The 21118-nt window shown below is 40.4% G+C and overlaps 1 protein-coding gene across 1 annotated transcript in view; it reads right to left on the minus strand.

Annotated features, from left to right (window-relative positions):
• Nucleotides 1-1832: 1832 nt before the first annotated feature.
• The window catches only part of LOC122564423 (collagen alpha-6(VI) chain-like), a 178737-nt gene continuing 159451 nt past the window's right edge, over nt 1833-21118 (minus strand). The window contains exons 43-47 of the mRNA XM_087978572.1: nt 19683-20318; nt 13391-13490; nt 13250-13305; nt 6224-6265; nt 1833-2955 (exon numbers count right to left, since the gene is read on the minus strand). Coding sequence (XP_087834698.1) covers nt 2780-2955; nt 6224-6265; nt 13250-13305; nt 13391-13490; nt 19683-20318 — 1010 coding nt within the window. The 3' untranslated portion in view covers nt 1833-2779. The remainder of the gene's footprint in view (nt 2956-6223; nt 6266-13249; nt 13306-13390; nt 13491-19682; nt 20319-21118) is intronic.

Raw genomic sequence — 21118 nt, forward strand, 5'->3', positions numbered from 1 at the left:
CATCAAATGCATCAATACAGACAAAGTTAAATATCACACAATACCAGGTGAAAGTCCAACAGGTTTATTTGGAAGCACTAGCTTTCGGAGCGCCACTCCTTCATCAGATAGTTGAAAGATGAAGGAGCAAGTGCTTCCAAATAAACCTGTTGGACTACAACCTGGTGTTGCGTGATTTTTAACTTTGTACACCACAGTCCAACACCGGCTGCTTCACATCAACATTACAGAAAAGACAGTTTTGACAGTCCAGGTGGAGAGGGAACCAGTTCCATGTCTCTTTGCAGCTTAGGAAGATTTGCATTAACCGTGTGCATTGTGGCCCACCCATGGTTCTTTTAAGGTTGCATGTGATGAATTCTGCTTCAGATATATCTGTTTGCTATTTGAAGGGAGCAATGACGTTACCTGTGACCAGCATTTGACCCCAAAGCATGGCATACTGCTCGAATTTCACATGTACCATGATACGTTTGGAACTGACCTTATTCCTGCACCCTGCAAATCCAGGATAGATGCAACTGTGCCTTGAGAAGCTTCCTGTCTCGCAGAAATAGGGTCCATGTTTTTGGTATTCAAACTGTCACTGGCTCAGCATGGTCCCAGCTATTTTCATCCGCAGGCTGCTTTTCATAATCGCAAGCAGTGTAGGTTGCACTGGATGCCGTGAGTATCAGACTCTGCCTAGTTGTGAGCTGCATGCTCCCCCCCTCCCAACAAATGTAAACTCCATGTCCATTTCTCCCTTACATTCCCTGGACAGCCTGTCTTCACTGAACCCAAGTTCGCACACACTACCTCAAAATGAGACTCCACCTGTCTTATCTTACCCTCCCAGTACAGTTTGGTGATGGCCACCATTGTGCAAGATAGACCCCTGGACGCTACAGGCAATTTAGCATGGCCAAACCACCCTACCTGCATATCTTTGGACTGTGGGAGGAAATCCACGCAGACACAGGGAGAATGTGCAAACTCCACACAGTCACCCAGGAGTGGAATCTAATCTGGGTCCCTGGTGCTGTGAGGCAGCAGTGCTAACCATTGAGTCACCGTGGAAATATTTTCATTCATAAATTTTTGTCCTAATCAGCTAGCATCTCCTAAGGTGAAATGTATCTTTCAGTGTTTTGCAGTAATGTTTCCACAAGGCTTCCAAGACAAGTATGCATTTGGGGCTCTTGTGGTTTTCTTGACATTTTAAAGATTGGAAACATTCCTTTTGTATTATGCCAGACATGTTCCATAGAAGTTGCAAGCTGCTCTGTGTGATAATAATGCTGTCTTTCAATGTGTCATGGTTTTACTGTCATGAAATATATGCTTCAGTATTATTCCTCAACATTTCCAGTGTGTTAAGGACATAAAGGCAACACAGAAAAAGCAAGTAACCTGTGCTCCTTTGGAACAAAGAAAGTCACTTGATCAGTACATTATCCAGCACTTTTAACATACATTCCCTCCACCACCAGCACACAGTGGTAACGGTTACACCAAGTAAAAGATTCACTGTAGGAACCTGCTAAAGGCTCCTTCAACAGCACTTTCTACACCTGTGATCACTAACATCTAGAAGAACAAAAGGTTTTCACATTTCTGAATGCAACCGCAAGTTCCCACAACAACCCACTGACTTTGAACTATTTTGGTATTCCTTCACTGTTGAGAGTGTAGTGTTGGGAAAGCACAGCAGCTCAGGCTGCATGTGAGGAGCAGGAGAATCAATGTTTAGGGCAAGAGCCCTTCATTAGGAATGTTTCGGGCTTTTTGTTGCGCTGTTTATTTTGCAATGTACCCAGCTATTGAAACACAATCACACAAGTCTGTAGACCTTTCTTTAACAACAGACATTTATTACAAAAAGAAATAATAAAATAAAACAAAGCTATCTAAATATAATAGACAATTAGAATGATCTTACAACACAAATATTAGAACAAAGCTTCAAGCTTTTTCTGATACTATTTGTATCAAGAAATTATTCCCTATCTCAACACCTTAGGGTTCAATTAACAGACTCTTTACAGTTACTTGTCCTCTGAACTGTGCAGACAATTTGATACATCCTTCCCAAGTCTGCTGGCATAAACTATTGTCAAAACTGAGAGCTTAACTTTCTCAGTTTTGATAACACTTCTGGTTTGGTACTTACACAAACTAAATCTCTCCAGTGAGGTAACTGGTTCCCTGAACTCCTTCTCGGACAGAAACTCATCTTACTTCTAAGTTTGAACCTGATGTCACCTGAACTGACCTGAAAAATGTATGTTTCTGTCCTAGATATGTCTGAACTGAAAACAAAGTGAATGGTCTTTAATGTTTACCCTACCTGTGATAAACTAAAAATATAAACAGCACGGCTATTTTTCCCAACCCTATGAAGTTCAGAGAGGGCTGTGATGACCCAGGATGAGCATAGCTAAGTCTCACATTGTGCCATATCTCTCCTACACTGGAGTTCCTTATTGATCAATTCACAAAAATGTGTGTTGAACCCAAAGCAAATTCTAAACAGTTTGACTGGAATAGAGCAATTCAGAATAAACACAGAAAGAAACAGTGACTTATTGCTTGATTTTGAGTATATTATTTAGTGTATATTATGTTCAAAGTTGTGGAGGATTATTTTTGCTTGGTATGAATTGGTAGCATTGCTGTTTCCAAAAGTTTTTTTTAATTTGCATATGCAAAACAAGAGTTTTTGTTTTTTTCCAATACAACATTGCTATTTGTTATTCTACCTCTCACGTTAAAAAGACTTAGTCCATGCATATCATATTTAGAAGGTGGACTTCAGACAAAAGGCTTCACAATCGTCTTGGGTATCAAATCTATTCTGATTTCCCTCACAGCCACCATACCAGAACCTTTTGCAGACTTGTAATGTTGTGTCAAAGAACCATTTCAATTGGTAGAAGTAACAGTTCCCTTCTTCGACTTTCAGTGCACATATATCTATAACGGAAAAGAACACAGAATCCAATAAATCTGAAGTCAATTAGAATATACAGATCACTGCACAGGAATCGATGGAAAAAAGGGACAGAGTTCAAGAAATGTGATTGGGAGCAGAAATTCTTAGCCCTTCCAGTACACTTATGCTGCAACTCTGATTAATGCAACAAAGAGTGAGAAGGTCCAATGACAGGACTTACTATGAGTTACGACGGTCTATCTCTTGCCTATCGATGCATGAGAGGGTGAGGCCAAAGTGAGAGGTGAAGGAACTTGGGAGATCCCAGGGTCAGAGTGATTAGGCAGTGGGCAAGGTAGACACAAGAGGGATGTCATGTATTCAAACCTGTCCCGTCCAAACGATGTGATTCCCTAAGGAACTTGTAAGCTCAACATTAGCAGTTGCTAGTGATCACAATCCTGGCATGATTTATGGAATTATTTCACATTCCATAGCAGATCATTTTCAAAGGATTGATCAATATCCAAATCAATGATGCAGAAATGGTAGCACATTTTATCTATCAACCTATGTAAAAATCTCTAGTGGTTCTTTATTAAATTTTAAACACCATATAAAAGGATAGTTTTAAATCTCTTCTGTTACTAGGTAAACATTCCACACAGAACTTGTATAATTCTTAGAGTCATAGAGGTGTATAGCACGGAAACAGGCCCTCCGGTCCAACTCATCCATGTGTGACTTTATGACTCTATGACAGGATATCCTAACATAACCTTGTCCCGTTTGCCAGCACTTGGCTCACATCCCTCTAAATGCTTCCTATTCATACACCCGTCCAGATGCTTTTTAAATGCTGTAATTGTACCAGCTTTCACTACTTCCCTCTAGCAGTTCTTTCCATACATGCACAACCCTCAGCATGATAAAGGTGCCCCTTAGGTCCTTTTACATCTTTCCACTCTCACCTGTAACCTATTCCCTATAGTTCTGGCCTCCCCCACCCCAGGGAAAAGACTTTGTCTATTTATCCTATACATGCCCCCTCCATGATTTTATAAACCTCTATAAGGTCACCCTTCAGCCTCTGACACTCAGGGAAAACAGCCCCAGTCTATTCAGCCTCTCCCTGTAGCTCAAATCCTCCAACCCTAGAAATATCCTTGTAAATGTTTTCTGAACCCTTTCACGTTTCACAACGTCCTTCCTAAAGGATGGAGATCAGAATTGTACACAATGTTCCAAACATGGCCTAACTAATGTCCTGTACAGCTGTGACATGGCCTCCCAACTCCAATACTCATTACTCTGACCAGTAAAGGAAAGCATACCAAACACCTTCTTCACTATCCTATCTACCTGTGACTCTACTTTCAAGGAACTATGAAGATGCACTTCAAAGTCTCTTTGTTCAGCAACACTCTCCAGGACCTTACCATTAAGTGTATAAGTCTTGCTCTGATTTGCTTTTCCGAAATGCAGCAGCTTGCATTTGTCAAAATTAAACTCCATCTGCCACTCCTCAGCCCATTGGCCCATCTGATCAAGATCCCATTGCACTCTGAGGTAACCTTCTTCACTGTCCACTACATCTCCAATTTTGGTATCATGGGCAAACTTACTAACTATACATTCCATGTTGACTTTTCTTGCTGAACATTACATGATGTGACATGAGTTTTTGTTTCATTTTCTTAACATCATTGACAGCGAACTATGTTTCAAGTTGTGGAACCAACTGGCTAACTCATTCAAAGAGCTGGCAAACCATAATGGGTGACATGGTATCCTCCTGCACTTTATGAATGTTACGCCAATGATAATGAAGTAACGACAGCTAATCTGCAAGGATCTCGATGGTAAAAGCAATTCTTGATCTTTGGGAAACTTACATGTTTTATTGAGGAGTCACACATTATGGTTCAAATCCCTGCATGTATTTTTATTATGAGAGCTCCTAAAAATTAGCCAGGATAAAAAATACAGCAGTCTTGTGGTGCAGAGGTGATGGCTGGGTTCAAATACCATCTGCCTCAGAGCTGTGTCAAAGCGTACAAGAACCGATTAATTCAATAACTCCAAGCTAAAGGTGACAGTGAGTGGTAAAATATGCACAGCATCCTCAGAGTGCTTTACAATTGGCTTGCTTGTTGGAGGTGGATATTGGCCTGAGGCAGTGAGCTGATGGAGGAAGGACATCCACCCAATATAGAACTGGTGAGAAAATTAATAAAGCCAAAGCACAAAGGGATCTGGGAGTGCCAGTCGAGGATTCTCTAAAGGTAAACATGCAGGTTGAGTACGTGATTAAGAAAACGAATGCAATGTTGTCTCTTATCTCAAGAGGGTTGGAATATAAAAGCAGAGATGTACTACTAAGACTTTATAAAGCTCTGGTTAGGCCCCATTTGGAGTACTGTGTCCAGTTTTGGTCCCCACACCTCAGGAAGGACATACTGGCACTGGAACGTGTCCAGCGGAGATTCACACGGATGATCCCTGGAATGACAGGTCTAACATATGAGGAACGGCTGAGGATACTGGGATTGTATTCGTTGGAGTTTAGAAGATTAAGGGGAGACTTAATAGAGACATACAAAATAATACATGGCTTGGAAAAGGTGGATGCTAGGAAATTGTTTCCGTTAGACGAGGAGACTAGGACCCGTGGACACGGCCTTAGAATTAGAGGGGGTCATTTCAGAACAGAAATGCGGAGACATTTCTTCAGCCAGAGAGTGGTGGGCCTGTGGAATTCATTGCCACGGAGTGCAGTGGAAGCCGGGACGTTAAATGTCTTCAAGGCCGAGATTGATAGATTCTTGTTGTCTAGAGGAATTAAGGGCTACGGGGAGAACGCTGGTAAGTGGAGCTGAAATGCGCATCAGCCATGATTGAATGGCGGAGTGGTCTCGATGGGCCGAATGGCCTTACTTCCACTCCTATGTCTTATGGTCTTATAGTCCAATGTTCCTGCTCATGGGTTCCAGTAGTAAATCACAATTGGATGGGTTCAATAGAAGGCTGGATACCACACTTCATCAACACTGCTGACAAAATAGATATTGCAAACAGAAGTTATACCTGAACTGCTTTACTAGACCAAGGTTAGTTCTGGGGTTTAGCTTCGAGCAACAATGTAAAACAGAGTCATAGTCAATCAGCAGTCTGCTTTATATCAAGTTTACAGCAATCTTTGTCTCAATCAGGAGAATTGTAAAGTGAGAGAAGTGAGGTATAAAGAGTGAGAATTGTGAGTGACCATTTTAAACTGTCACAAAAATGATTCCTTGAACATTTGTTTACCTTTATTTTTTATCGTTGATGATTTACTTCCTTTGTGTTCACCTGGAGAAAAAATAATGAATCTTTAATAAAAATGCTATGTTGAATGAGTAGAGCTTTAAAATCAAACATTAAGTTTAATTAATTTTCTTCAATGGCTTGGGAAACATGACTTTATTTTAAAGAACTTGAGGTCTTTTTGATGATGAAGAATGATTCTGAGGAAATCAAGCTTTCCCACCATCCTAGCTGATATTTCAGGTTTTAATAATAATAACAGACTGAGAAAGAGCCAGGCACTGACTCAGATGTACTACCTGCTCCATGAGTGTCTGCAGGGAAAGTTACCCTTCTGTACTGCACTAGCTGTGGCAGTGAAGGTTGTCATTGCTGAGAATCTTACGAGGCATCAACGGAGGAGACCTGAGGAGTTGATAGATCTTTTAACTCACTGCAGCTGGCTGGGTGGGGGCTAGGACTTGGAACAAGATTTTCAGCCTTGTATTGCCAGAAGCTCAGGGGAATGTAACTCCCTACTCCCAATTTATTAGTCTCTGTTTAAAATCCTGCTCAATCCTGGATTTATATACGCTGAACGGTGAGCCCAAGTGGCATATCCAACAGAAGAAGGCAGATATTGTGGAGCTGACCAGAATGGGCCAGACATTGAAGTACATCGTTACAAAGGTCCTTTGGGATGTTTGAGACACTGGAGGCAATCAGAGACTGGGCTAGGGGATAGCAGGGGACAATAAAAATCTAGGTTAGAGGTGATTCAAGATTTACTTGCAGGACCCTGTCACTTCCTTTCTGCAAGGAATCCTACATATCTTCAAAGAAAACCTCATCTTTCTCTCAATATAGGTTTGGCCTAGTGGAGAAGGCATTATTTCTCTGCTCAGGTCTCAGGCTAAAATTGCTCTTGGTTTAGATTTTATCACCATGGACTGGAGCTACACAGTTCATTTGGAGTCCCAGGGATTCTGGATCACCTGATGAAAACAGTAGGTTACAATCCAAGCTCTTGGAGATCACAAGAAGCTTAAAGAAGAAAATTGTCTGACTGTAATCATAAAAAGTGAAAAAGAAACTTATTTGAAGCCAAAGCTTGTCGAATGGTCTGGTGAGGTGACTGAAAATTTGGGCTTCATCATGTATTTTTTATCAGATTTTTTTTTAAGTTGGGAAGGAGGAATTGACGATTCTTGGAAATGAGGTTACAAAGTACGCACTGCAGAAACCATGTCTCTGCCAGGGGAAAAGTAAAAGATGACCTGGGAGCCAGAGTTAAGAGAACAAATGTAAAGCTGGAGAAGGTTCCAGTAGTAGAGTGTGTTGAGTAAATATATTAGGCAAGTTGGAGTCTCGTGTGTCACTGGCTGTTAGTGGTATAAGATGGATATTTGATGAGTGAGTGACATTAAATTTGGAACAGTGCAAATGCATCTTTTGGAAAGTTTGGAACTCATGGAAGGCATTGTGTACCTTGTAGCTCAGAGTATGTAGAGATAACATTAGTTCCTATGTTTGGATTAGTTTATTTATACATTGTTAGAATGTCTACTCCATCTCTTGCTTTCATCTTTACCTCTTGCTTTACTTACATTTCCCTGTGAACATATCCAGGCCTAACCAATAAAACACAATGTGCAACAATAGTAAAGAGACTCACATAATCAAATACAGAACAACTGCATCCTGCATTTTATCCTCCATATAAATCAAACACCTTACTTTAAATGAAACAATCCAAACAAAAAACAACATGGCATTTCTTGAGTTGAATTTGTTCGACTTCTCCAAATACAAAAAAATGTATTGAGAAATGAAAGTGACACTGATATTGATAATGCTGACACCTTGGAATTAAAGGTTGCAGTTTTGTGTCATCTATCGATCAACATCGAATTGCTCATCAGAAAAGAAATCATAGAATCCCTACAGTGTTGAAACAGGCCATTTGGCCTAACAAGTCCACATTAACTCTCCGAAGAGTAACTCACTGAGACCCATTCCCCTACTCTACATTTACCCCTAACTAATACACATTCTACACATATTCTATTCTACACATCTGAACATTATGGGCAATTTAGCATGGCCAATTCACCTAACCTGCACATCTTTGGATTGTGGGAGGAACCTGGAACACCCAGAGAAAACCCACACAGACACAGGGGAAATGTGCAAACTCCATACAGCCACAGTTGCCTGAAGCTGTTATCAAACCCAGGTTCCTGGCACTGTGAGGCAACAGTGCTAACCACTGAGCCATCTTGCCACCCACAGTATCAACATAACAACTGTCCTTGAAATATCCTGGTCTGCTCGCTATCAAATGTCATGTGTTCCACTGTGTGTTGTCATCTAACAGGTAAATTCTGGTACCAAGTAATCATTGATCCTTTTTAGTCCAAACAGAGATGACGTGAGTTTCTGGTTGTAATTTGGCTGATTGATATAAATCCAATTTGCAATTTGAAATCATGGTTCTCTCAATTCCTTGATGAGTATGGCATTGTTTTGCTTCTGCGCTTTGCAATTTCTTGAGTTTTCATTTCGAAATCCTCACTGAATGGCAGTGATGGTTTAAGAATGGCCAATGCCTCACAATATTTACTATAAGTTTGGCCAGTGTCTTCCCAGCCAGAAAGTGTAGGATTTATCTATTGGTCCAATACACTATCAGAATGATTTGTCCCAGCTTTCAGAAAGTCCTTTATGCTGTTATTGAAAGAACATATTATTTGATGCCACCATTAGATTGTAGGTCAAATTGCAATGTCAGATGGTGATGAATTCCAGAATTTGCTGGGAACTCTATAAACAGAATGGAAGTAATCAGAAATACATTGTTTTGTCGCGACTGTTTTTGCCAAATCTGATTTTGTAAACATGAAGGTTACTGGTGGTTCTGAGATTTATGGCTGTTTTCTACGTAGATCCCAAACAATTTTCAAAACACATTGGATTCTTTGGGACTGCTTCCACTTCTCTAAATTATTAAGAGAGTTGTTGCCATTAATTATTTTGGCCATAAAATATATTGGAGAATTGTAGAGCCCAGTTTCAGAGTGTACACGTTTTTTTATCAAGCCCTTCCAGGCAGCAATCTATTGCTGGCTACCAGTCTATCTCACAGACTTATTATTTCATCTGAACAACAGATGGATGTCATAGATGGACAAGATACAGTGCACATTGCCTCGTACTTTTGGGATAACAGTTTGAGTTCTGCATGCAATACAGTCATCAAACAGTGCACGTTTGTTGACACTGAGGTGTCCTCGATCTCAACTCTGCATTCCCTCAAAGGACCTGATGTGTTATAGATCATGATGATACGTGATTTTATGCACAAGCTGTAATTCACTTTCCATGTGTTGAACTGATGAAATTGTCTTCTTCGACTCACACACGTTTGCAGAATTGATGCTCTTTAAGCTTGTTTCACATTTCTTTGCCTTGCAGCTGGACATGGTATTATGAATTGATGGACACCTCCACAATTTGGGCACAGTTTTCACGATATTTGACCATGATCTGGCATTTGCTCTTGAGATCTTTTTGACGATATCCTTGGCACTTCAGCTGGCTGGACAAGCTGTGTTGGTAACCTCAAGATAAAGGGTGCCTTTGTGCATAGCATTTTGAAATCTTGCATCTTAGATGTGATTTGACTGCCAAGAATGTGGCTGCTTCCAACTTTAGTTCATTTTTAATTAGGAGTTGTGCCCTAATGTGTGGAATTTAGTCTTTTCAATTAATTGATAACAAATTACACTAGTGTTTGGTCCACCAAATTGACACAATGAGAAGTCAGGTGCCTTGTATTGTTTAACAGGCTCATAATTTCCCTAGCATCTCTGGCTGAATACATATCATTGATCATCAGACTTCTCTTCAGCTTCAAGTATTTTTCCAGAGCACTGCATTAAACAAAGACGTGTTTTCTGTGAGCTGTTTAAATATTTGCTTAGCTCTGTTCTGAGACAATATACAAGAATTGCCTTCCTGCAGATTGCTACTATATTATGACTTGAGAGTGTGGTGCTGAAAAAGCACAGCAAGTCAGACAGCATCCAAGGAGCAGGAGAATCGACGTTTCAGGCAAAAGCCATGATGAAAGGCTTTTGTCTGAAACATTGATTCTTCTGCTCCTTGGACCTGATGTGCTTTTCCAGCACCACACTATTGACTCTAAGCACAAGTTCCCACAACAACCCACTTCATCAGGAAAGCCGATTCTCCTGCTCCTTGGATGCTGCCTGACGTGCTGTGCTTTTCCAGCAACACACTCTCGACTCTAATCTCTAGCACTTGCAGTCCTCACTTTCACTACATTAGGATTGTCCATTCCCACAGCAAAAATCTGAAACCATGAAATCTGTAGATGCCCCCACATAGGTCGATCACCCAGGAAAGAAAGAAACAAGGCGCAGGAGTCTGTCACGGTAAACTCATTTCCATTAGCACTTTCCCTGAATCCACATCCTAGCTTAACAAATCAAATGCAACGAGCACCAGAAATAACCAGACTTACATAACCAAATACTGAACAATTAAATAGGATAGTTAGTCGAAGTTGGGAAGCTAACAGAATGGGTACTTGTAGGTTAATTCGAGAGCTGATGATGCTGGTGGATAAAGGTTTAAGCAGTGCTGGAGGCAATGGGGAACAATGTACAGTTTGACAGTAGGTTTTCCCGATGGTAGATGAGATATCATCATCACCATCATCATCAAGTCACTTCCACTCACAGGGTGTGTGTAGGTGGCTGTACAGACCGATGTAGCTACCGCAGGCTCTATTACACTTGAGGAAAGTGTGGCCCTGGGAAAGGGTGGGTGGGGCATTGGTGTGGCAGAACACTCCATACGCTCTTATCGCCTGGCTTCCGCTTTTACCCGATGGCAAGTCTCGAGGTGCTCGATGTCTCTCTGGATGCTCCTGCTCCACTTTGAACGGTTTTGAGCCAGTGATTCCCAGGTGTCCGTGGGAATGCTGCACTTTGCCAGTGAAGCCCCTCCTCTATCCACTAGGGGGTTCGCCTGCCATTTCAGAGCTGGGAGTACAGCACCTACTGGGGAGTCTCTTGTGATCTATGCAGACAACGTGCCCAACCCATTGTAGCCGATCAAGCATAGCAGTGCCCCGATGCTGGGGATATTGGCCTGGCCGAGGATACTGGTGTTGATGCATCTTTCTTCCCAGTGGATTGGCAGGATCTTGCGTAGGCACCATTGGTGGGACTGCTGCAGTGCCTTGCTGTAAATAGTCCGCATCTCAGAGCCACACAGGAGGGTGGGAACCACTACAGCTCTGCGAACTGTGAGCTTGGTGTCGAATCTGATGTTGTTGTTGTCGTCAAACACCCTTTCCCTTAGGAGACTGAAGGCTGCACTAGCACACTGGAGGCGATGCAGGTTCTCTTCAACAATAACTGCTTTGGCCAACAGGACATTTTTAAGGTCCTGGAAGTAGTCAACGTTCTCGAAGGTGTCCTTTGGATCTTGATGGTTGGGGGTTCGTTCCACAATGCCCAGGCTGACGGAAGACCTTCATCTTGCGGATGTTCGTAGTGAGACCCATGCTCTCCTATACCTAAGGGTGCAGATGATGGTCTGGAATATGTCCTCTGAGATTGCACATACACCAACATTATCTGCATGCTGCAGATATACTTGCAAACACAACATTAAAACTATTTCAGCCTGAACAAGTAGACAGGTATGGGACAGGTGCAGAAAATAAAGTGAAGAGATTTGAGCGGAAGCCAACAGCAAAGGCTTCAGTCTTCCTAAATGTGTAAACAGGTGAAAATCTAGTGCCTTAGTGTTGGAAGCTGGTTCAGTATTCAAGAGTTGCAGAGGAGAAAATGGAAGAAATAACAGACAGGTCACACTGAAGCATTGAGCATAATGTGTATGAAGAGAAGCCACAAAGTGACAGTAGGTGACAGTTGCGGTCGGGAAGAGATTGAGTGAAAGGAAGTTTAATATCAACATTCCAGAACAATCCTAGTATTCTAACCTTATACCTTTCAGAGGCATCTGAATTAAGGCATGTAGTCAATGCAGCTCTCGCTTAAAACTGCCTCGTGTCCAAATTCTCTTGGAATCTACTGTCTTACTGTCTTCTGGGCCAGAGAGATGGCAACACAGCCAAGCATATTGTGGACTATAAGGGAACTTGTGGGGCTGAGGTCAGGTAATAAACATTCAAAACTTTCCCTCGGTGCTCCTGAAGGAAACGCAAATGATAAAATGTTTATGGATTAACATTTATGGTCACAGTGGAGGAATTATCATTGTACTCACAATCGTCTCAGAAATGTGAATGTTATTGCATTTTGAATAGTTATGGTCACAGAAGAGCGATTGTTATTGCATTTGTAATATTTATATTGATGGAAAGTGATCACTACTGTGTTTGTAGTATTTAATTTGTTTCTATATTGGCAGAGACAAATTTTGTAGTTTTGTATTTTTATTATTTAAAGCATAATAACTATGCATTGAGACATTAGCTTTCCTAGAATATGATTTATTTACTAAACTGTCATATAAAACTGATGAAAATACTTTCAGCAATATATTTAAATGTTTATACTCACTCTGTCAAAGCATATAGTTCTCAGAGATAACTGGCCATTTCAATAGATTTTTGGAGATGAAACTACTAAATAATATGGAACACATGTGGGTAAAATGAACTGAGGCACTGGCCAGCCATAACTGAAAATGCAAAGCAGATTTTAGAGACTAAATGGCACCCTTTTACAGGTCATTCTGCTATAACATGTCAGTTGTGTTCTTCTGCAACCTTGCACTATAGAGAATTGCACTATGGAAAACCGCTATAGAAATCCCGCTGTTGAAGATTGCTAAAGGAAATCACTATACCCATTCAGTAGAAAGTTTGCATTATTCAAACATTGCCCACAATTCATCAATCGCGTTATAACCAATTCATGCTGACAAAAAGCGCATTACAGCAGGACCACTGGTACTTGTATCATTCCTATGATTTTCCTAATTACTTGCCTTTACTATTGGCCTTTGGTTCTTCTTCTTCCATGTCTTGCATCATGTTTTGCACTCTGGAATGAAAAGGTAATACATTAGTCACTGACCAAGACATATATGGGGGTTCAATATCTGGTACTAAATATCAATAAAACATACCGCTCTAACTTTGCTGAGGTACTGATTTTTCTTGTTCCCTGAGATTTTATTCGTTCACATTCCTTCTGTAGAGATGCAGGTGGATACTTATTGATTCCCACTGTAAAATTACAAACAGACTTTCTCTTTACTAGTGAATCCACATCAAAGTAAAACCCAAGATAAGCTTCCGTGTATTACTCCATTCAGAGAGAACTGTAGATAAAGACGTGACCCAGAAAGTAATACTTCTGTGTCATAAACATCAGTTGTCAACAAGTTTACATTCCTATTGGAGAGACTGGTCTTCCTTCTTTGAAGCATGCCATGAAGCCCAGTATTGATTTCAAAATTAATAAAAGAACAAGAGATTTGACCTTATTTGTTTGGGATTGAGTTAACAAAGATGCATCTTTCCGTTTCCTGATTCATCAATGAGTGGCTTTTCCTGCAGTTTCTTTGTCAATTTGCATTTTATAGTTAATTATCCCTATAATTGGAGATAATTGGAAAACATAAAGAGGGCTACATAGCCAGAACAGACTGACAAGTTACATTTATCATCAATGTGTTCAGGGAGGAAATGGGGTGAAATGGATGTATTTTAAATAAAATCCCAAATACTTCAACCATGGGGCAGAGTTAAGAATGATACTGTTTCAGATTTTGGCAGACCCATCATTTATTCAATGCCAAGAATACTGGTGGCCTTGTACACAAGTCATAGCAAGTTAACATGAAGATCCTATAAAAGCTCTTAAATGGGATTGCAAAGGATATATAGCACAGAAAGAGACTATTCAGACAATTAATCCATGCTGATGTTCATGTTCCAGTTGACCTTCGTTCTAATTTTCTCATGTAAATCTAGCATTGGAATCATCTATTCTCTTCTCTGCTATATGCCTTGCTAGTTTCCCCTTTAATACATTTACACCATCTACTCCAATCCTGGGATCAAATTCCTCATTCTTATGAGTCTTTGGATGAAGACATTTCTTGAATTTATACTGGAATTCTTGGTGGGTATTTAATATTGGTGGCCTCCAGTTATGCTTTTCCCCAAAATAGAACAAATACTATCTCTATATGCAGGCTATTCAAAGTTTTGTAATTTTAATAACCTTTATTAGGTCTTACCACAGCCTTCTTTTTGAAGAATAAAGAGACCCAGCTTTTCAATCTTTACCTGATGAACATACCTACTCAATTCTGATATAATCCTTGTAAGTGTTCTCTTTACCCTTTTCTGTCCTTCTTATATTTTTGTTATTTGGTGACTAGAATTGTACAGAGTAGAACTCTAAAGGTTTAGCATAATCTTACATTTCAATTCTGTACTTCCAGGAAAAATAGACAGTGTTTTTACTTTGGTGGTTAATTTTGTGTATGGTCTTGCTAACCTGTGATAGAATGTTTAGTGATTGATACATTTATATTCTGTTGTTCCTCCATCCCACCTAGTCTTGCATCTTCCAATTAATTAGCAATCTTCCTATTCCAACCAAACGTACTACCTCACATTTAGCAGTGTTGAACGTCAATTACCAATGATTTGCCCATTGTGAAAATTTTTGTTGCAGTCCTCTTCAGTATTAACTATCTTCCCTATGCTCCAAATTTGGTCTGAACAGCAAGTTCAGAAACTGTTTTAGATTCCAAAGTCTGAATCATTAAAGCAAATGATGAACGGCAGTGGTCACAGGTTTTTACAGGACTTGTCATCTTCTCCCATTCTTCTAACCTTTATGGCCACCAGCTGCTTTCTGTCTTGAAGCCAGTCAGCAATCCATCCAATCCAAACTAATTCATTCATCTATTTCAAGGTATCTCATTGAAAGCCTTTGGAAAATCCAAAGGCAAATTACTCCACACTATATTACTGCCTCAAAAAAATTCCTCTTTAAAATCCATGCTGACTTCATGAATTTATCTCTTATTCTTAGATGGTCTTTGATTCTCTCCTGTGTTAAGATTTCCATTGTGTTTCTTGTCTCTGATGTTAAGCTGACTGGATCATAATTTCTTAAACCACATTGGAGCCCTTCTTCAAGGTAGGAATTGTATTAGCTATCCACCAGTCCCCTGACACTACAGCTTTTCTCTAATGATTTATTGACTATAAGTAGTAATGGCTCTGCTATTCTCTAAATTCTTTTAAATTACTTGGATGCAATACATCTAGCTATCTATGAATTTATCCAACACACTCTCTTGTTATACTGTCAATGCATTTATCTCATACTCAATTCATCATTCAATGTTGATCTGGTCTACTTTCCTGGCTCTTCTTTCAGCCAGCTGTTTCTAGTGACGTGTGACCTGGACACTTTCTTTCCTTTTCACTGTTTCTGTTATTTCTGCTTCTGTTTTCAATCCTGTCTTCTGCATACTAAGATGGCTTCGGAGAATGAAGACTTTGTACACTTTGCACTGTACTCCTGTACTTGAGTACATGTGACAATAAAATCTAAATCTAAATATCATCCTTCCCATGATAAAACACAAAGAACCGTGGGTGCTAGAAATATGAAACAGAAACAGAAAATGCTGGAGAAACTTGACAGGTATGGCAGCATCTGTGGAGAAAAAGCAGAGTTGACATTTTGATTCAATTGACCCTTCTTCAGAAATGTCAACTCTGCTTTCTCTTCACAGGTGCTGCCAGACCTGCTGAGTTTCTCCAGCAATTTCTGTTTTTGTCTTATGTTATCCTGCTTGTTCTTTAATAGATAATAGATAATAGACAATAGGTGCAGGAGTAGGCCATTCTGCCCTTCGAGCCAGCACCACCATTCATTATGATCATGGCTGATCATCCTCAATTAGTATCCTGTTCCTGCCTTATCCCCATAACCCTTGATTCCACTATCCTTAAGAGCTCTATCTATCTCTTTCTTGAAAGTATCCAGAGACTTGGCCTCCACAGCCTTCTGGGGCAAAGCATTCCGTACACCCACCACTCTCTGGGTGAAGACGTTTCTCCTCAACTCTGTTCTAAGTGGCCTACACCTTATTTTTAAACTGTGTCCTCTGGTTCGAGAAATGGTCCTATTCCAATGCAGCATGAATTTTTTAGTGATGTACTTGTACAATATTTTACATTCCTTGATAACTTGATTTCTTTGTTCCATTTTACCTTGCTAGTGTTTTTGACTTCCCTCTTAATCTCTTTTATCACATGTCCTTTTGCTGCCTATGTGCTTAACATTCATCTCTTTCCGAACCCTGGGCAGCTCAGTTATACGATTATTCATCCATAGATTCTCATTAGGGTATACCTGCAGTTTGTTATACAATCATAGAATGCCTACAGTGTGGAAGAGGCCATTCGACTAATCAAGTCCACACCGACTTCCAGAAAGCATCCCACTCTGACACCCCCATCCCCGTAACCCTGCATTTCCCATGGATAATCACCCTAGCTTGCACATCTTTGGAGCAAGGGAAGAAACTGGAGCACACAAAGACAAGGAGATCGTACAAATGTCACCTGAGGGTGGATTCAATCCCGGGTTCCTGGCACTGTGAGACAGCAGAGTTAACTCCTGCACCACTTTGCCAGCCACAAACATTTCCCTAACTAAACAAACTCTACCAGCCTTGGAAAGAATACAATCAGATGGAGATGTGTTGTTAAGGGTTGTCCTATATGGAGAGACTGAGTACACTATGCCTACATTCTCTAGCGATTAGAAGATTAAGAAGATTAATTGCCAAGACACTTGACAGGGGAGATGCTGGTCGATCTAAAATTGGGGCTCAGTCTCAAAATAGAGGGTCAGTCATTAGGACTGAGTTATGGATAAACGATTTTACTGAGGGATGTGAATCCTCTGCTGGGAATGAGGATGCAAGATGGTCAAAACAGACCAAATGCAAGTACCACTGCCTCTACAGATACTGAAGATGTTGGCAAATCTTGGGAACTATGAGTTCCTTTGCAAGTTTTAGGCAGGGTGTGGGAGAGAAATTTAAATGATAATGTGGGAAAAATGCCTCAGCAAACCTCTCCCCACTGGCCAGAGGAGAGGAGTTAGTAACAATGCAGAAAACAAACCTTCCCCACAGCTCCCCCCAACTATTCCAAAAGGCAGCATCCTGAAGCAGTCCCCACCTTCTTCCTGTCATTTTGCAAACTAAATGAGAATGAGAAGCCTACCACAATCAACTTATGGTGTGGGTCGAGTAAAGTCCAGGTTAATTGAGTTTTTAGCTAGCTCAAATGGCCCTTTATTATTCATCTATATATGGTGAGTGGGCTGACACAAAAATAAATTACTGGAAAAGCTCAGCAGGTTTGACAGCATCTGTGGAGAGAAATCAGAGTTAACCCTTTGGGTCCAGTGACCTTCCTCAGAACTGATGGTAGCTTGGAAAAAGTTGTTTTTATACAGAGGTAGGGTGGGGGGGGGGGGGGGTGGTGGGGGGGAGAGTGGGAAGGATGAAGTGACAGAGTCCAAGGACAGAGAAGAACAGTTGGACAGACAGAGGAGTGAATAATGATCAGCCCAGGAGAATGAATAGCTACTACTGGGGACTATTAGTGGGTCACAATGGATTGCGTGCAATAGTGGACCATGTGATAACAAGGCCTGTAGCGTGCGTTTGTGTAAGGACATGAGAGAAGATGTCTCGAGCCCTTATTATCACACTGTCTGCTATTACACACAAGCCATTGTTGTGCTGCCAGTCCTCCTGAGTTTTTCTAGCAGTTTATGTTTTTGTTTCTGATTTCCAGCATCCAAAGTTCTATCGGTTTTTATTGCCGGTTTTGGCACATGCCCACTCTTCGTTTCATGTTCATGAGCTGAAGGGTGAGTGGAAAGGTGGTGGGCTGTATAAGAAACTCAACAAACATGCCCCATACGCCAGCTACAAACACATCGGGCAGGGGGCATGTATTATCCATCTGGGAAATTGTTTACAAGACTGACAGATTTTGGGAACTAAGTAACATTTGATAATTTATGCACCAGTGACGACTGGCACCACACTCAGCAGCAGGATTTTGTCTTTTTATTCCTGCATGGGACATGGGCATCACTATTGCCTGTCCCTAGTTGTCCATGAGAAGGTGGGAGTGACCTGCCTCATTGAACATGGGTCTCTGGGTCACACGGTGCAAGTTTCACTCAAGAGACTTGAACCCAAATACTAGATTGATATTGAGGCTGCTACACTGATGGAGGGTATCTCTTCTGGGGGCCATTTTAAACAGTTGCCAAATATAAAAGAAGGAAGAAAGAGAGCACTGCAGATACTGGAGATCAGAGTCAAATAGTGTGGCACTGGAAAAGCACAGCAGGTCAGACAGTACCTGAGGAGCAGGTGAGTCGACGTTTCAGGCATAAGTTCTTCATCGGAAAGATGTTAAGGCACTTTGTAGAAGATAATCACAGGGGATCTCCTAGTGACTAGGTGAATATTTATCCTCCAACTAACATCACTGAAATACCTTGACATGTATACCATTGCAGTTTGAGGAAGATTTTTATATTGAAGCAGTTGAGGTTACCTCGTTGAAAGTTTTTAAGTTAAAGATAGATAGATTTTTGAACAGTAAAGGAATGAAGGGTTATGGTGAGCGGGTGGGTAAGTGGAGCTGAGTCCATGAAAAGATCAGCCATGAGCTAATTAAATGGCGGAGCAGGCTCAATGGGCCAGGTGGCCTACTCCTGTTCTTGGTTCTTATGTTGGCTTATTTCCCACAGCATGACAATGGAATGCATTTCAAAAACACTTCATTGGCTGCAAATTGCTGAGGTTGTGAAATAAACACCATGAATTTCTTCCTTTGTTTCAAACAAATTGGACAATTTGATGTAATTGGTGTTTCATATACACGGTAAAGAAAGTAGGCTTTTTAAATGTATTTGAGTCAAATGTTGCTGCTGATTATTTGTCACTGAGATTTTAGATTTCCTCTGCTTGAATCATGAAATATTTGCTGATAATAAATAAGAGAACCTTGCAGTCAAAAGTTTATATCATTCCCGGCTTACAAAGTACATGTTAATATAAAACAGTCCTATCATCACTGCTGCCTTGATGCTGAAATTGGCAAAGGAAAATTTATCCCTAAATTTGTCACTTCTGTCCTTGTTATATTCAGTGACTAAGTTGGGAACAGATGTCTCAGCTCCGTTCTCATTGTATTCATCAACATAAAATCATTTAAATGATTCATTCTTATTCATTTAAATTAGAGCAAGACATGACTGGATTGAATTTGCACTATGATTTTATGAATAGTAAACAGAACACTGGCTAGGCTGTATTTTTGAATTTTTCTAATGTTGTTTGCACTTACTTGCAAGATGTTTCAGAGAAGCCATTGTAAACTTTCGTGCGTATTCAATTTCATCCTTCTGGACTCTATCCAGATGAATGAGATGTTGATCAGAAGGAAAACTAACAAACTCCTTCAGGGCTGTAATATTAGCTACCTTCCTGAGGGCTAATGCAAACATTACAAAACCTTTACATTTGGCATCTTGAGATATTTCCAGCAGTTTTTTCTCATCGATACTTGTTTCTTCTGAAAATATTGTAAAGAAAACCTTTTGCTGAGTTGAGAAATTTGAGATGAGGCTTTTCAAGCTCCATTCAATAGCACTGCCAATGCCAGAGGAGCTCTGTAGTTGATTGGATGAATCTTGAATGTGTCTCTTCTTCAGCGTTTTTGCAGTATAATCCAAAACTCCAAACTCGAGGTTAAGTGAATCTTTCCCGTATCTTGGTGTCTGCTGTACCACAGCCAGCCGGGTGTTTGAGTCTGTGGAATTTATAAACTCATTAATCGTTGATTGTAGGAAACGCCGAATATTTTCAGAGTTTTCAGGTTCCATTTGCTGTAGGTCATCGACTATGATTGTGAAGTCCAAGTTCACTGGAAAACTAATGGCGCTTCTGGCTGTTAGACAGTCAGAAGATGGCTCACACCCATCTGTGGAAGAATATAAAAGTCCTGAGCTTACTTATGGCTGATCAACATTTTGGACACTATTACTGTCAGATTCCATACAAATAGGATCAACATTTTGAAATAAGTAAACATTTTGAACACAATAATTTTACATCTGTCACAATATACAATTCATACTGATCTCCCATTATGTTGCCCATGTCTGGTGAAGACCAACAGTAGTTTTCGAGTTTGTTTGAGATGAAAGGGCAGGGGATGATTTTGCCCAAGTGAATGCAATTCAGTTCCCTCTCTGAACTTACATGTTGTATTCATCATTAGATCTACTTTCATCACAAGTTACAATGCCATATTTATAATGTAAAAACTGTCTGATCTCGTAATTTCACATTTTCAGTGCTGTAGCACCTCTAGTGGTGGAATTGTGAAATGTACCACAGCTAAATTTATACAAGCATTTTCTGTTGTGAATGTGCACAGTTGAAATATTGTACATCAAATGTAATACTGTCATCAGGGAAGATGACGAAAAGGTTTGTCAAAGAAGTTGCCGTTAAACAGAATCTTAAAAAGAGCAAATAATTGAGAGTTTGAGAGGGGAAAACATAGACCTTAGCTAGCTGAAAATATGGCTGCCAAAAGTGATAAGATTAAAGTTAGGGATGCGAAAGGGACTAGAATTCAAGGATCACAGTGATTCTTTAAACCTCTAGGATTGGAAGAGGTTATGTGGATGTGAATGGGTCACTCTTGGAGGGATTTCAAAACAAAGATTTTAAAACTGAGGTATTGTCAGACTGACAGCAGGTACAGGAATAATG

This window comes from Chiloscyllium plagiosum, unplaced genomic scaffold (assembly GCF_037043375.1).
Source record: "Chiloscyllium plagiosum isolate Xiang-an unplaced genomic scaffold, Cpla_swu_hap1 HiC_scaffold_34, whole genome shotgun sequence".
NCBI lineage: Eukaryota > Metazoa > Chordata > Chondrichthyes > Orectolobiformes > Hemiscylliidae > Chiloscyllium > Chiloscyllium plagiosum.